This window comes from Hippocampus bargibanti, linkage group LG04, assembly GCF_051943395.1.
Source record: "Hippocampus bargibanti isolate YZ-2025 linkage group LG04, ASM5194339v1, whole genome shotgun sequence".
Lineage (NCBI taxonomy): Eukaryota > Metazoa > Chordata > Actinopteri > Syngnathiformes > Syngnathidae > Hippocampus > Hippocampus bargibanti.
In genome coordinates, this window is record NC_142737.1 from 13946649 (window position 1) to 13965000 (window position 18352).

Genomic DNA, 18352 nt, shown 5'->3' on the forward strand with positions numbered 1-18352 from the left:
AAGATTGTACAAGTGGACCTGAGGTTGTACGCTTAAAGCTGTTACTTCACTAATGTGCATTCATCATGAAATAATTAGTCAGTCCATTGATTAAACTCCATAGAGATTTTCTTTTTTCCAAATGTTAATGTCGCACATTTTTTCTCTCTCTCTGTTTCTCTGTCTCTCTGTGTCTCTCTTTCTCTCTCTCTGTCTCTCTGTCTGTCTCTCTCTCTCTCCCCCTCCCCCCCCCCCCTCCTCGCACTGTTGGAATGCTGTGAGTCACCGTTTCTCACCAGCCTCCGTTTTGATGCATAATAATGCATAATATTGGAACATTAAACGAAGCTGTCGGAAATAAATGAAGTGGCTTTAACCGACATATATACAGTAAAGTCTCGTTATATCGATATATCGATATCGGTTATATTGATAATACAGCTTATTACGAAACTATTTTCATTTCCCGGCAGATTTCTCATCTTTTTATGTGTAATTAGTTCCGTTTAGTACGATTGATGGTTATCCAGTTACTACGGTGCTCTTTTTAATCTCCCGCCGGCCATTCTGCTATATATATATATATATATATATATATATATATATTTATATATATGTTTATATTGATACAAAAGCAGTTTAAGGTGAATCGATATTTGCTCAGGGGTTTCTATACTGTACCACCATTATCGAAATCTGTATAAGTGGCACCGTGACCAGCTTCCGTGTCTTGCGCTGTGTAGCAGACGCCATTTTCTACCATAATATGGCCATAATATGGCATACGTTGCGTTGGACTTCAAAGAGGATGAGAACGTCACAATACTGTAGTCTTCTTATACAGTATACAGTTGTTTGACACCAATTTCAACCATGTAATTGTCAATCAAATCAAATCAGATATTTTTCACGGCGAAATGCGAAATCAGGTGCTCTTAGTACTCTATTTCTACCCGTTGTCGGATAGTAGCGTACCGTGGAAATGAAATGCAATGCAAACAATAATACAATACAGAAGCTGTACAGGGGCCCGCAAGCCCCGCCCCCACGTGGATATAACTCACCCAATGTTGAATAGAGGCAAATTCACCTGCATTGCCTTTCATTCTTTTGTCACAAGAGCATGTTGTTGTGTTTTGGTAGCAGCAAGTTTAACCTTGATGTATACGTTTTTTGAGTGGTAAGTCTCCTACTTTGTTTTAGTCCAATCCAAATTTTAGTCTTTAACAGGGTTACTATAGTTAGTTTTTAATTATATTTTGACTTTAGTTGTTTAAATTCAGTTAGGTTCAATTAGCAATTGGAATTTTATGATGGTGGGAAGCCTCAGAACGGCGCCAGGGTGAACACCCAGGCTTTTAGGCCCCTGATGCGGCTTAATGCCAATCAGCCAGAGGGGTAAGGAGGTGGGGGCTCACTGGAAAGTGAGGAGCCTAGCACTCACCGGAGTGGAAGGGAATACTAGTCAACTCCCCAACAACCCTTCTTAACCCCCGCACCCCTCCCAACAATTTTTTTTGTGAAAAACGTTCCTTTTTTTGTGAAAAACATATTTTTTCTTTTTATGTTCGATATGGTATCATTGATACTGGCTATGAAAACAGTTTGCAAATCCTGCCCAGTTCGTTCAGCAAAACTATTAGTCTCTACCAGTACAGAGTCAATAAACCTTTTATCAATAAATTTAAATGAACTCAGTTCAATCGTTATTCCAGGATTTCCTGTGAAAGGATACGCTCCTCTGACAACTCGAGGCCTCTCCTTGCTCTCCACTCAACCTTTTGTAAAAACGTGTATACTTGTTTCTGCTGGGGAATGGGTTTAAAAAAAAGTCATGCGGAGGGGCCTTCCAGGGCCCCACATTGGGTGTGATCGTCGCGAAAAAACAAGCATGGGGGTCCCTGATGATGCTGGATATTGATGCTGATGATTGTTATTATTATTATTATTATTATTATTATTATTGATCATGTAGTGCAGAAGTGGGAGGGGGGGAAGATTCATTATATTTGATTTATTTCAACAAGGAAATGTTATTTCATTATACAACACTAAGATTGTACAAGTGGACCTGAGGTTGTACGCTTAAAGCTGTTACTTCACTAATGTGCATTCATCATGAAATAATTAGTCAGTCCATTGATTAAACTCCATAGAGATTTTCTTTTTTCCAAATGTTAATGTCGCACATTTTTTCTCTCTCTCTGTTTCTCTGTCTCTCTGTGTCTCTCTTTCTCTCTCTCTGTCTCTCTGTCTGTCTCTCTCTCTCTCCCCCTCCCCCCCTCCTCGCACTGTTGGAATGCTGTGAGTCACCGTTTCTCACCAGCCTCCGTTTTGATGCATAATAATGCATAATATTGGAACATTAAACGAAGCTGTCGGAAATAAATGAAGTGGCTTTAACCGACATATATACAGTAAAGTCTCGTTATATCGATATATCGATATCGGTTATATTGATAATACAGCTTATTACGAAACTATTTTCATTTCCCGGCAGATTTCTCATCTTTTTATGTGTAATTAGTTCCGTTTAGTACGATTGATGGTTATCCAGTTACTACGGTGCTCTTTTTAATCTCCCGCCGGCCATTCTGCTATATATATATATATATATATATATATATATATATATTATATATATATATATATATATATGTTTATATATATGTGTTTATATATATGTTTATATTGATACAAAAGCAGTTTAAGGTGAATCGATATTTGCTCAGGGGTTTCTATACTGTACCACCATTATCGAAATCTGTATAAGTGGCACCGTGACCAGCTTCCGTGTCTTGCGCTGTGTAGCAGACGCCATTTTCTACCATAATAAAGATGGCATACGTTGCGTTGGACTTCAAAGAGGATGAGAACGTCACAATACTGTAGTCTTCTTATACAGTATACAGTTGTTTGACACCAATTTCAACCATGTAATTGTCAATCAAATCAAATCAGATATTTTTCACGGCGAAATGCGAAATCAGGTGCTCTTAGTACTCTATTTCTACCCGTTGTCGGATAGTAGCGTACCGTGGAAATGAAATGCAATGCAAACAATAATACAATACAGAAGCTGTACAGGGGCCCGCAAGCCCCGCCCCCACGTGGATATAACTCACCCAATGTTGAATAGAGGCAAAGTCTGTTTTAGAGCTTTTTTTATTGGTTATATGCTAATTATTCATTACATCACAAACTAGGAGACATCTTATAGTACCAACACTTTCTCTTTCTTGATGATGCACCTGCTGTAATTGGGGCATTATTAGAGAGGAGGTCTTCATTTGAAGAAGCACAGTATTTGATTCTATTCTGGCTGGATGCAAATCAGCAATTCACTTGAAAAATGTGTTTTTTCCTTTGAGATACACACAGTGAATAATTGGGGCTTGACGACTATTGAAGGCAGTGGCGGGCCATGCATGGCACTCCTAGGCCTTCAGTAGTTCTACGTCTGAATCAATCAGCTAGGAGTGTGGTGTGATTTTATTATACGTCCACTCGAAGGTGGCGTTGGCCTGGAATTAACTTGAATGTGTGGATTCATGATAACTTCATAAAATTGCAATTTTATTTGCGATTTTTGCTAGCTTCGGAGCTGTCCAACCTTAATGACGATATTTGCATATTTGACAATAAAGCTGACTTTGACTTTTATCTATTCTTAAAAGGCATGTTTTGAAAATGGCTTTAGCAGTATATCTGCAACCAAATGCATTTCTTCTGTTCCTGCAGCCATGCTATTAAATCAGCACAACAATATATTTGCTTCTGCAGTTCATGACTGATACAATGTGCTAGCTCTGGCCAGTATGCTATTCACTAGCGGCTAGTGATACTATGATTGGTTAGTGACTAGCCAATCATGGCTGGCGAAAACTCAGATGTTTCCAGTGCTTTCCAGCAGGCCTTGGGATGCCAATTCGAACTCTGATTGGTGAAAGCAACACTTTTATCGACATTGATTTTTATGCTCCAAGGCCTGCAGAACTGATTGTGAAGGCGTCCAAGGTAGTTTTCTGACCTTGGTAACAAATGATGGCTGAAATGTGATTAAATGCTTAAATGCGAAAACATACATTTGTAAGCAGCACAACGGGGTAAAAGCAATGAAAGGAAGCTGAAAGACAATTTGGAATGATTTAATAAGATTTCATGGACAGAATATAATTCACATTAGTCTGTGATTCAGATATTTTTAGGCCAGCAGAGAAGGCCTTGCAGGCCCTGATGGCCCACCACTGATTGAAGGTGAGGTTTGTATTTGAGGTAATGTTTTTTTGTAAGATCATTCATCCTGATCCTCTATTAATTCTGCATTAAAGTGAATACTGAAGCAAGACAAGTTTACATTGTGCATAACACACCCAATGGTTTATTGGGGCGTGATGTTTGTGAGAATGGATTCCATACCCGGTGATTAGTTGCGGTTGTTTTTCATCAGAGCGCTGGTCACTATTGGAGGGAATAAAAAAATTGAAGCTAATTATTCACTTAATTAATCCCTTTTCCTTAAGGTTGTTTAAAGCAGCCTTAATTGGGGGCAAAGCTTCAACATGTTTTGTAGCAAATGCAGGATTTTGATGCTCTTTGTTCTGGTTCCATTTTAACTGGCCATTTAGTCATGTTATATATAATCACTGAAAGCAACAATAATTGTATTCTCCTTTGAGTCGGGTGCCCCCATATGCTGTGTTTTTTTGTTCAAAAGATGAAAGATACTATTAAGTATTTAATCATAACAGCAAAATAATCTCCCCGTTGATTAGATAAATCTATGCTGGTCTCCCAGTGATATGAGGTAGATTACGTATTGCAGTCACAGAGTAAAAATGGTAAATAGGTGAAGGGATGAACTGGAGACATGCGACAGATATTCATGTGCTACTCAGCAGACCCGGGAATACCTCAAAAACCCACCCTGGGGAGAGTTTGGCAAAGTGGTTAGGATAAGGGAAGTCTTGGGCTTTCATTTGTGGTTTGAGCTCCTGTCCTCACAACACGACCCTAAATAAGTGCAATAAAATTGATAGATGGGGGTGGGGGGAATTAATCTCAGACTATATGAAGCAATATAAACTGAATTGTGCTAAATATAATGAAAAAAAAAATGAGACCAACCAAAATATTTTATGGGATGTAGTTTAAATAGTGACTATATTACAAACTATGATTCCAAAACAATTTAAGACAATTTTCAACTCATGTCATATTAGCCTGAAAAATAAAAATCTTACAGATTACCGTATTTTCTGGTGTATATAGCCCACCCTAAAGCCTTGATTTTCTTCAAAAGATGATCCTGCGCCTTATACGCAGGTGTGCCTTATATGTATAGTCATATTGAGCCACAACAGGTCTTGCAACTACTCTTCAGCAGCCAACGACTTCATTTCTCCCTGTAGAAGTAGTGCATAACCCCAGATTCTATTGCAGCGCCTCATGACGATGGGTGCCTTCTACAGTATTTGGATATATTTTACATATTTATATATTATATTTGGCAAACGTTTTCTATTATATGTACGCCTGTATACGCCTTATATGTGGAAACAGTTTGAAAATACACCATTCATTGGGTGTGCACCTTATACTCTGGTGCGCCTTATACACCGGAAAATACACCCTCACTCATGGCAAAGACTCCCAGGCTAACCCTACATCCTTTCTGTATCACATATTGTCACGAGCTGGTTTGCGACCAACAGGTGACGCTGTCGGCCCCGCCCTCAGTTGCACAGGTGTTGGTCGTCCTTATCAGTGGCAGTTAAAAGGACTCCCTGCATGACCATTCGGGGTCGGGTCATTGTGTTGTACTGCAGTGGATTGTATTGAACTGTGAATGTGTTTGCTTCATCCTGTCAGGTTTGTTTCATCTTGGATTGGATTGGATTGGATTTGCCTTTAATAGTCTCGCAGTGGCTAAAATCTTGGCAGATTTTTACTCCTGGTTTTCTTTGATACTTTGTACTTTTTTGTTCTGATGACTTTGATGTTTAGATTTTGTTCCTGCTGACTATATTTTAATACAATTTCACAAATACAACCTGTTGCTCCCTCCTGCCTGCTTTTTTGGGATCCACAACCACCATCACCACCTCACAAACCGTGACACATATTCATTTGGACTAATTATTTTACTGCTTTCTGAATTGGACAGGTATTAAGTGCCTTCTTGTGGCCAGGTGTTTTCGCGTTTGCTCGTTTGTTCAGCAAATATCCAGGTGGTAATGTGGCTTTAAAATCTCCATTGTGAGAGGAACCGCATCACATCTGCATATTAACATTCGCTGCATAATCTTTACATTAACAAACACTGCAATTACCCCAACGCTCCATCATGTACACTATACACCAGAAACACGTGCACGTCACAATATCATACGCGCTCCAGCAGAGCTAATGATCCCGACTATACTGAAAGGCTTGGCTATCAATCAGTCACTAGCCCATAACGCCAAGGCAAATTTGACTTGTACTGTATTATACTGTACTATATATACTGCTAGGTGGCATTGATCACTGGATCTCTTTATCAGCATACAGATTTACATAGGCACACGCACACGCACACACACACACACACGCACACACACACACACACACACACACACACACACACACACACACACACACACACACACACACACACACACACACACACACACACACACACGCACACATACACATTGGCTTCCCAAATACGACTCATCAATCATGAACTCTTTCAATAATGCTTCCTTCTACACATGTAAATGTGAAGTAGCTATTGCCCCCCACCCCGGAGCCCCTTCCTCCAGGTCGCAGATGTTGATTATTTTTATTTGTCGGGGGGACCCAAATGCACCACGCGTGCATTACTTGTATTCATTGTACCCAACACGGAGGCTCTGACGCATTCAGGGAGTCATCACATTTGATAGCTGTCACATCGCGTTGTCATGACGATGAATTTGCAACTTCCCGCCCTCGTATACTATTTTTGTGCAGCAATGAGTTATTTCACACTGTGACCAAATCGGGGGCCGACCCCAAGCAGAGACATCGATGTTCATGCAAAGTTAAAAAAAAAATGTGTTTTCATATTTTTGTTTTAACTGGTTTAACTTTGGTCTCCTTGGACTGATTCGATGTCAAAATAAATACACAAATGCAGCAGGCAAACGACACGCTATTTAATAAATGATGTTTTACTCTTTCATGAATGTTTTATGCTCGCAATGTAAAGCAGATTAGTGGTTTTTTGAGCTGTGGTTGAAGATTTCTCATCGTGAAACATGAGCTGGATTTGGATATTAATTAAGATATCCGCGCGGTGAAATTGGAAAAATAAAAAGGCCCTGATGACATGAAGCCATTTAGTAAGTAAACTTTACGATTGTGTTTACTTCAAAGTGGAACCTTAAAGGTTGACATTTTTTTTGTTCACATTTTGCTCCAAAGGAAAGAATCAACTATCTCCTGAATGAACTATAAAAATATAAATAAAGCGTACAGGTGCATGACAATGAATTAGAACATCACAGGAAACTATTTTATTCCCCCCTCTTTCCCCCCCGCAGAAATAAACTTTGAACTGCAAAAAGTTTAAACACCCCACCCTCAGATTTTCCATAAGAGGTCATATTTTGGACTGTAATAATCTCCATTGTCAAGATAGCTCCCATTACAGCCCATAATGGTCTCGATGGAGATTCGATTGGTTGATAAGAGATGGGGCCAGGGTTATGGTCCATCTCATTTTCTGGCATCTCAACATTCTGGCTGCCACGGGGTCATTGTGTCATTTTCCCCCCCGCCCCCTACTGAGCCTTTTCAGCAACTTGCTCTTGTGCCTTGGACCTATATTTGTAACCAGAGCTTTTTTTTCTTTGTGGAAAAGGGAACATATATGCACAGCATTTACCATCGCAAGACGATCTATTATTCATGTAGGGCAAAAGTGATTGCATATATTTTTCCGTCTTCTGAGGCGAGATGCATACATAGCTGTTATCATTTTCATTTCCTGTGTCTCGCGTATTACAGTCGACGTTTTCAATCTGTCACAAACATATGTTTTATGTAACCCTGGCTGATGGAAATGATGACAGATTGGATTCAAGCGAAGATGGGAATTCAATCAGCAAATAGGAGGGTCTCAACTTTACAAATTGACGCTTTACAAATTGATGTTTGTTTTTTGCTGTAATTATTCTTGGGCTTAAAAAACATTTTGACAGGTTTCCTATAGTTCAAAACGAATCCTGTTGGTGAGTGACTCATGATGTTTTTTTTAAATAATTTAACCCTTAAAGACAGTCTTGCTTAACATCGTTAAAAATACGGTTAAAAATACTTTTCTGGCACAACCGTTTTAAAAGACAGCAGCAATTCATTCTCTGGGCCAAAGTGGCAATCCGTTGACATTTTTTCCTCTCTGTCACTGTGCAGCTCAAAAACCCCACATAGCCTCTATTTTATATTAGAAAGCTTTTAACTCATTCACTGCCAGACGTGCAAAAATGTGTCCACTCCAGTGCCATGGTTTTTGTCATTGTCACTCGAATTCCATGACCCACAGAATATTAAGTTTTAGGACTACATGAACATTTAATGCAGCGTAAGAAATGTTAGACTCTTTTCTTTCATCAGAAAAAAAAACTTAAATTACTGTATATGAACCTGTAGTTATAAGAGTATGAAATGACGGCGGCTGACCAAAACACAATCCAATACATACATATTGGTTTATATAGCGCTTTAACAACAACTGAAGCTGGAACAAAGCGCTAACATGGAAAAAAAGGGCAATGCTGCCCCTTGTGGAAGGGAAAAACATTGTCCAGCGCTTTATCGGCTCCCAAACTAGAATTCGTGAGTGGTACTCAATGTCATATTTTCAATTCCCGAATAAATTTGGGAATGGCAGTGAATGAGTTACTGGAGTAATGGGTTGGAAGTGATCGTTTGTTCCTGGTTCATGGCTTCTCAGGGTGTTGATAGCAGAGGATGGTTAAATCAGCAGGAAGCCAGATGTTGAACTGAATAAGTTAGTTTGATCTTGTAGACAGCAGGGGCATCATGGGGCCGGCCGAGAAGGGGCAGAAAGAAAAGAGGAAACAGGAAGAAGGAAGAGCGCGAAAGACTGCTGGGAGAGCATTTATAAGACAGACATAATAGGATGTGACATCATGTAAAGGAAGGCAGGATATGACGTATCAGGAAGTCCAAAACGTAATCAAACGATGTAAAAAGATGTTAAAAGATTCGTATTGCGAATTACCCCAACATAGAGCATCAGTAAACAATTTCTATTGTCGTTTCTGAGGCAGCTTTGGTAAAGGCATACCAGGTCGCATCATCCTCAACGCCTTGTAACTGGATATTGCAGATGCTCTTCATGTCATATTTAAAGATCCAAAAAAATAAACAGAAAAAAACAGGCAGCTATTTTTGTTGATACGCCCATTTGAGATGACTTTGGACCTTTTCCATCCATCCCACTCTGAAAACAATCGCTTCACATGCATAACTCTGATCCTCTGTATACTCACATTGGGTTTAAAGGACAACCGACGTCACTTTTTTGTTTCTTAACTGACATCAGAAAAACGTTATATAGCATCTAAAATACCCAAAACATGCAGTATGATATTTTTATTCAAATGCAAAACACCAATAAATATTACTTAAAGTGTCCAAAATCTGCAAAAAATTGAGCTGCGAATTGGGCATTTTCAGAAAGTCCCGCCCCCAGTTCGTGACGTCACGCCAAGACGTCTTGCATTGCTGGAGAATCAAAACAATGGCTTCAGATTCGGAGAATATGCTTTCTTGTTACACATCCAGTTATGAATATGATTCAAATAGTTCTGAAGAGGAAAGCATACATGTTTGCAATCGATTAAAGAATTTATTCCATGCCATTTTGAGGCATCTGGACTGCAATGTAATGGCATGAATATGCCAGTACTGTTTGTGAATGGGAGGAATGTCGGTGCCATTCGACTGCCATCGCTGGACACCAAAGGGGCCATTGTGCTTTTTTGAGCCTGTAATGGGCAGGATCTTCACAGCCCCGCTTTGTTCAGTGGGAGGTCGGTGCTGTTGGACAGTCTGCGGCTGGATGGATGCATGGTTTGAGGAGCCCGCGATAAGAAGGAAGGAGCGTCAGCGCAGAGCGCCGATGCGTATATGGAACTGTCGCGGGATGGAATTGAAGCTGTTTTATGTGGGACAGGAGATGTGAGACAATCTCTTTTCGTCAATGGATGCTACAGCTGCGTGTTTGCTTTCAACATTTAGCTTGTAGTTGACGTGCACATTCCACCATGATGTCCCTGATCCACTGGTGAAGAGACGCTTTGATCCTCTCCTCTTTCATCTGGAACTGCTTTATGTAACAGAGGGTTTTATGTTACAAAGAGGGTACAGAAAGTGCTTAAGAATGAATGACTCTCTATGTTTGTGTGTTATTTGTTATTTAGTTTTTTTTTTGTTCTTTTGACTTCAAGACGGCGCCGTGAGAGTGGCTGCCTTTCCATCAGCTCCTGTGTTTTGCTTTTTCTACTTTCATTTCTTTCATAACTTTGCTGCTGTGAAATGTAAATTTCTCCACTGTGAGACTAATAAAGGCAAATCCAATCCAATCCAATCTAATCCAATCCAATGTAGCGTCCCAGAAAAGAGGCAATAAAATGGCGACCAGCTCCTGTGAGGAATGAATCAGCCCGTTTCCACAGGCTGATAAATTCCTTCCATGTGTCATGATCTGGTTGGCGACCAACGGGGGACGCTGTCAGCCCCGCCTGCACCTGCACAGGTGCTGGTCGTCCCGATCAGATTGGCGACCAGCGGGTAGCGACGTCAGCCCTGCCGGCAGCCTCGCAGGTGCTGGTCGTTAAAATCAATGACACTTAAAAGGACACCTGGCACGATCATCCGGTGCCGATTCATTGTTTGTTTGCTGCTTGTTTGCTGCATGCATTGTGTACGTGTTTGTTTAACCTTGACGGGCTTTTACTTTTGGTTTTCTTTTGCTACTTTGTATTTTTTCCATTCAGATCATTTTGATGTTTTACATTTTGTTCCTGCTGACTTTATTTTAATACAATTTGTCAAACAACCTCCTGCTCCCTCATGCCTGCTTTTTGGGATCCGAACCCGCCATCACCACCTCGTAAAACGTGACACCATGGAGCTTGGACGCCCTCTTCTGGTGGCTTTTGGGTGCAACACGAGGTTTTCAGACCAAACAAGTACAGCAAAATACATTGACGTGATGGAAGGACTGCTACAATGTGTCATTTTTCAGTCAGGGGCGTTCTTTTAGTGACGTCACGTACGGACTCGTCACCAACTCAAAAACAAGACTTCCTGAATATTCAGCGCGAGTATTAAAATGTAAAATATAGCTATATGCCGTGGTATCTTTGTAAAACACGCCCAGTAGAAGTCATTTGAAGCCATTTTACAAATTATGGACACAACTTGTCCGGAGACGTCGGTTGTCCTTTAACTCTCAACTATTCGTCGCGACCCGCAGCTGTAATTTCTTCTCCTAATCAATCTGTGCTAGCTGCTATCTGCTTATTTACCGTAACCCACTTTTACAAGGCATAAGATTTTCCATTCTGATGACTAATTGATCTTTGTAAGTGTGGCAGAATGTTTTTCCATTTGTCAGTTGAATAAAACGTCACCGTGCATGCGTGTCTGTGTCTTTCTGTTTGTGTCAGACCCTTAAAGAGGCCAGCGAAAATGCTCGCAAGGACTTCCACCGTGAGGCTGAGCTCCTGACCAACCTCCAGCACGAGCACATCGTCACCTTCTACGGTGTGTGCGTGGAGAGCGACCCCCTCATCATGGTGTTCGAGTACATGAAACACGGAGACCTCAACAAGTTTCTCAGGCAAGGATCATCACCAAAGACTGAATCGATGTACCGTATTTTCCGCTGTATAAGGCGCACCAGAGTGTCAGGCGCACCTCCAATGAATGAAAAACGTTTTCCGAAGATAATATATAATTATATAAAAGTTTTCCAAATATAAGCCGGTACAGTAGAGGCTGGGGTTACGCACTATAGGGGAAAAGGGAGTCAGTCGGTGGCTGCTGACAGTAGTTGTGAGCGCATGGTCATTTTTTTTCAAGAAAAAGAAGGAGTTTAGGTGGGCCTTATACACCGGGGGAAAAAAAACGGTACACTGTGCACAGCCTCTGTCACAAAGCGATACGATAAAATGGTTTCAAGACAAGATGTGTCCACCTGAGCCTTTTGCACAGAACCTAATGAAGCAGCATATTGCTACTCGTGAGTGCACTTTAACCCCTTCAGGGAAAGCACTTACTTCTGTGGACACCTTACCATGTTATCAGGTTGCAAGTCTGCATGAGTGGGTTAACATTGCAGTATTCTCCAATCAATCCCAACAAATTTACAATAATCATTGTGTCCAAACTAACATTAGCGAACATGAAGGACAGGACAAACCTAAACAGGCGTCCCCACTTCTCCCCCATTTAGGGCTCACGGTCCGGATGCAGTTCTGATGGCGGAAGGCCAGACCACCAGACCAGTGGAGCTGACTCAGTCGCAGATGCTGCACATCGCCCAGCAGATAGCGTCCGGAATGGTCTACTTGGCGTCACAACACTTTGTGCACCGCGACCTTGCCACCAGGTTTGTCACTTATGTCTTGACTGTACAACGCATAATCCATTCATAGGTATAAAAATATTGAGTGTCCTCACTCAGGTTGTTTGATTTAAATCAAAGCAAAATAGAGTGAATTTACTTCCGAACTCCAAATTCAACAACATTTTATTTCAATGTGTATTCAAGGCAATCATTTGAATGAATTCAATAAGTACAATAATTTTACTGATCAAACTCCAACCCAATCGATGGCATGAATACAAATTGAAACACAAAATGTAGTGACTAAAGCTTGCTATTCTTGGGAACTAACTAACTAACTAACTAACTAACTAACTAACTAACTAACTAACTAACTAACTAACTAACTAACGACTGACTGACTGACTGACTGACTGACTGACTGGCTAGCTAACTGGCTGACTAGATGGATAGCTAGCTAACTAACTACATAGATAAATACATAGATATATAAATACATAAATAAGTGAATGAGTGGATGAACGTATTAATGTAAAAACAAATAAATAAATAGATACATAGAATAAACAAAAGGATAAATACATAAACAAACACATAAATAAATAAATAAATAAATACATGGATTGAGTTGGATCATGAGATACAGTGTTTTAAAATAAACTCAAGCCGTTTGTTTGAATTTTAACATGGATATTAAATGAGGAGAAACAATCAAGAAAATCGATGGATGGAAATGAAGAGTCATTGCAGGTCTGTCCAAAATCAGACTTTTTCATCTTTTCCTTTAAAATGTTCCATATGTAGCTGCTTCCTGAATTGAAGACGGACGCCATAGCTAATCCATAAAACGCAGCTCTATCTACAGTTGAATTCAATTTAAAAAAGTTACACTGCAATTTCCTTGCGTCAAATCAATACCTGACTATCCTGACACGCCGTGTTTCTTGGCTAACATTGGTTTTTATTTGGGGTTTGTTTTTCAACAGGAACTGCTTGGTAGGTGAAAACCTGTTGGTGAAGATTGGAGACTTCGGCATGTCCAGAGATGTCTACAGCACTGACTACTACAGGGTAGGTGTATGTGTCAGACTTCTTTGCTTTTACGCTTTTTGGCAACTACTCCCTCCACCCTACCCTCCCTATATGATGCCCCATTTTGCTCCCCCAGACCTGCAGGGGCATGACCACTTTTGCCACAGTTACATTAAAAAAGGAACTTGGTTAAGTTAGTGATTACTTGCAAACAGAGCATTAAACTGACAATCGGTTTTGTTGATATTGAATTAGAAGTACACATTTTAACAATGATGTCTGAGACTAAAGTTATTTTTTAATCCTTTCGTGCACAAATATGATAACTGACATCAAGATTTTTTAGTGTTTTTAATTCTTTTTTTAGTCATGAATACCAATGGCAGTGGATGGCAACATAAGGTTCATGCACAACTGTGACATTAAGATGAATTCATATAAGGAAAAATAATTTTTGAATCGCTGTCCACTCCAGTAACCACCGTATTAAAGGAATCAAAGGGTTAATTCAACCTAAAATAAAGACAGCCTTTTGTTCAACTTAACATGAATAATTATTTTTATTTGAATGCTATTGATTTAACTTGACATACACCGCTACTTTATTTTTTTATAAAATAAAAGTACTTCACTGACCTGTAAACTTTATTTGCCCCAAGGAACTGACACCCCCCTGAGATGTTTACAATTACCTGCAGAAGTAGTTCAAACCTTAACTGTATAACAAACAATGAACCTATAACAATGATGTACAATACGTTTGAAATCACTGTTAAATGTGATTTCAAAACCTCCTTAATCACAATCCCAAATTTTACACGGATCCTCTTAAATTTGTAATTGGATGAGTGAGTGTAAATAGGAGCATCTTGCATCCAACAACCGTCTGCTGGGGGGATGTTTGTTTGAACAGGCAAAGGGATGGATGTTTTATGGTGTGTTTGCAGCCAATAATAACCGTGCGATGTCTTCAATCAAAGTGACATGCCAAGAAAATGTCATATATACTGTCGACCAGTGGCGGGCTGTGGATTTCATGGCTAGGCCTTCAGTAGTGCTGCGTCTGAATCAATCCAGACTGAAAAAAAGTGTGGTGTGATCATAGAAATAGATAGGTTTAGAAGTGCCCAAAGGAGGCAATAGCATTGCGCCCGCGGTCGTGACGTCACTGATGACGTCACGAGTTGTAGCCTCTGACACAGTTCCGTACCATATGAATAATTTTTGCTCGTTTTTCGTCGATTTTCTTCCGGTATTCGACGAAATTCTAATACTTTGTGGCTAAATATGTTTTAGAAGACAACTACTTCACTCTCACGTCATCTTTCGGCGCGATGTGAAGTCGGACAAGTCCAAAAACCTAAACTTTCAAGATCAGATATGCTTTGGATTATAATTTTTTTATAATCCAAAACATACAATTGCAATTAAATACACCACTATTGATGTATATTTATTCAGAGTCTAAAAATGTTATGAATAATAGAAATGACAGCTCTTTAAGATTGAAAATTCAAATACATAGTATAATTATCTTTTGAGTGTGATTGTAACCTTCAAACGTGAAAAAAATAACATTCATAAAGAATGATCATACTTAATTGGTGATCGGAATTGGACTAAATCAGAAATTGTAGAGGATTAGGTAACACTGTGTATAGTGTATATATGTGTGAAATCTACAACGGATCAAAAAGATCAAGAAGTAATTATTAGTATGTTGTATGAGCAGTCGGCTAACCTGGGGCGCGTTTCACTAAACTTTGCTATTTAGCAATATTGCTAAGCGTTAACAATATTGCTAAATGATGTTTAGTGAGACACGTTTTTAGCGTTAACAATGAACTTAGCAATATATTAGCAATATTGCTAAGTTAGTAATGTTTAGTGAAACGCACACCCCTGCAGTTCAAATTTAGTGTCGAATTAGTTACATGCTTGAGGAGGCAGAGCCAATTCAATTTCATACTAATGAAGAACAGCTAGAATGTACTTATACACGGTCGAAGATCGAAAACAGGACGAAAATTAGTCGCTAAAACATTGCAAAACGAATTATTTTTTTTCTTTTTATACAAATTTCATTTTCACTCACTTGAAGAACGAAATTCTTTTTTTTTTCAGCTTGTAGTTGAAGCATCCGTAAGCGAAACATTGCGGCCCCCAACTGTTGTTCCTTTATACAGCATCCATACGTTAAATAGACCTAAATACGCTCAAAACTATCTTATTTCTATGCCAAACCAAGCCACGTTACTATGGACGCTACAACTCGTGCCGTCACTTCCGGGTTTGCCATGAACCTCGTCTCTACGCCACTTCTAAACCTATCTATTTCTATGGGTGTGATTGACTATAGATCCACTAGAGGGTACCATTACCCATTTTTTCTTGAAAGGTCCATCTTGAAAATGGCTTAAACAGTAAAACTGCAACTAAATCCATTTATTCTCCTCCTTCAGCCATTGTGAGTTGACAAAAGTGCTATTAAATCAATATATCGATATATTTGCTTATGCTACCGATAAAGTGTGCTAGCTCTGGCCAGTATGCTCTTGTCACTAGCGGCTTTTGATCAGAGCAGTTTTTGAAAACTGTGATGTTGACCAGCGCCTTCATTAAGGTATTGTTACTCTTTTTGGGTTGCCAACTCGAAATGTGATTGGTTAGAGCAACAGATTGATTGACACATTTGATGTGACAAGGCCCGCAGAACTGATTGTGAAGGCATCCAGGTAGATTTCTAACGCTGGTAACAAATGATGGCTGATATGTGATTGGTTAATTGCTTAAATACAAAAACACACATTTGGAAGCAGCGCAACGGGGGGAAAGTAATGGAAGGAAGCTAAAAGAAAATTTTGAATTATTTAATAATTCAAACTGTTTTCATAAAAAGTATTTGATAAAACAAAATATAATTAACATCAGTCCGTGATTCAGATATTTTTAGGCCAGCAGAGAAGGCTTTGCAGGCCTTGACAGTCCACCACTGCTGTAGACGGTATTTACTTTTATTTTTTTGCCTCTTCATAGAAAAAGTGCAAATGGTAAAAGTTTTTGATGATGAAAGGAGAATACTTCACGTGAAAAAAAGTCAGGAACAGCTGCATTCTTCTGATTATTTTGCTTGCAGTTTGTAGCTGTCGTAAAATTTCACCGCAGCACAGGAAAAGCTGTTTCCAATGTCCTCACATGCCTAACTGCAAATGTATGCAAAAAATTGACAGAAGGACAAACGTTATATTCCTTCACAATCTGTACCAAGAAAAATAATCACGACTCTTAATGACAATCATTAAGAGACATTAAAGGACAACCGACGTCACTTTTTTGTTTTTTAACTGACACCAGAAAAATATTATATATTATAGCATCTAAAATACCCAAAACATGCAGTATGATATTTTTAGTCAAATGCAAAACACCAATAAAAATTACTTAAAAATCAAAATCTGCAAAAAAATTGAGCTGCGAATTGGGCATTTTCAGAAAGTCCCGCCCCCCTTTCGTGACGTCATGTCAAGACGTCTTGCATTGCTTGTGAATCAAAACAATGGCTTCAGATTCGGAGAATATGCTTTCTTGTTACACATCCAGTTATGAATATGATTCAAATAGTCCTGATGAGCAAAGCATACATGTTTGCAATCGATTAAATAATTTATTTGGGCCATTTTGAGGCAAACGGGCGGGGGGTAATGTCTCACCCAAGAAGAGGCAGAAAAATGGCGACCAGCTCCGGTGAGGAATGAATCAGCTCGTTTCCACAGGCTGATACTATCTTTCCATGGAATTTGCCTCCCTCTGCTGGCGGCTTTTGGGTGTAAGACATGGTTTTACAAAAAAACAGTACAGCAAAATTCATTGACGTGATGGAAAGACGCTACAATGCGTCTTTTTTACGGTGAGGAGGCGGTCCTTTTCTGACGTCATGTACGGACTCATCACCAACTCTAAAACAAGACTTCCTGAATGTTCAGCGTGAGTCTTAAAACGTAAAATATAGCTATATGCGGTGGAATCTTATTAAAATACGCCCAGTAGAAGTCATTTGAAGCCATTTTACTAATTATGGACATAACTTGTCCGGAGACGTCGGTTGTCCTTTAATTGAAACACAAGCATTTTCATGTTTGACACTGTGTAAATAAAGGGTGCCATTTACAACAGGAAATCCAAATACACAGCTCACACAACCAGCCCGTGTGAAAATTTACCTTTTTAATTGTCTAAATGCCGTCCCAATTAAACTCAATCAGGAACGTCAGTATTGTGCGGAATGAAAAGTGATGTGCAAATACAAAGATTCCCCTCTGGCTTGCTTTTGCAAACTGTGACGGCAAATGAAAATTCTCCAGCCCCTCTTGTGTTCCGCGACCCGCCTCACATCCCCTCTTCTCTTCAATAAAAGCTAAGTGTGCTGAGGCTGTCGCCATGGCAACGCACAAAGGCAGCGCCGGTGAGCCGCTGAGTTGTATCCAACGTTTTCTCAGGAAGAAAAGTAATCAGGAAACTTGTGTTTAGTATGCTTGGAGCAGCTCCAGAGATGGCGGAGGAGGGTGGTATGTGTGTGTTTGGGGGCGACGGGGGGTGAGGGAGGGGTCAGAGGCAAGGCCAAAGTGTTGGATACCAGAGGAGATGAAAGAAAGCTACAAATAAATATAGCCCAGCTGAGAAAGAAGTCAGTGATAAAAGGATGAAAAATCACAC

At 39.7% G+C, this 18352-nt stretch overlaps 1 protein-coding gene across 5 annotated transcripts in view; it reads left to right on the plus strand.

Annotated features, from left to right (window-relative positions):
- The window catches only part of ntrk2a (neurotrophic tyrosine kinase, receptor, type 2a), a 104377-nt gene that overhangs the window by 64733 nt on the left and 21292 nt on the right, over window positions 1-18352 (plus strand). For 4 of the 5 annotated variants that reach the window (XM_088994170.1, XM_088994172.1, XM_088994173.1 and 1 more), the window contains 3 exons: window positions 11706-11878; window positions 12494-12649; window positions 13594-13684. In XM_088994170.1, coding sequence (XP_088850296.1) covers window positions 11706-11878; window positions 12494-12649; window positions 13594-13684 — 420 coding nt within the window. The remainder of the gene's footprint in view (window positions 1-11705; window positions 11879-12493; window positions 12650-13593; window positions 13685-18352) is intronic. The other variant, XM_088994171.1, reaches the window with a different exon arrangement.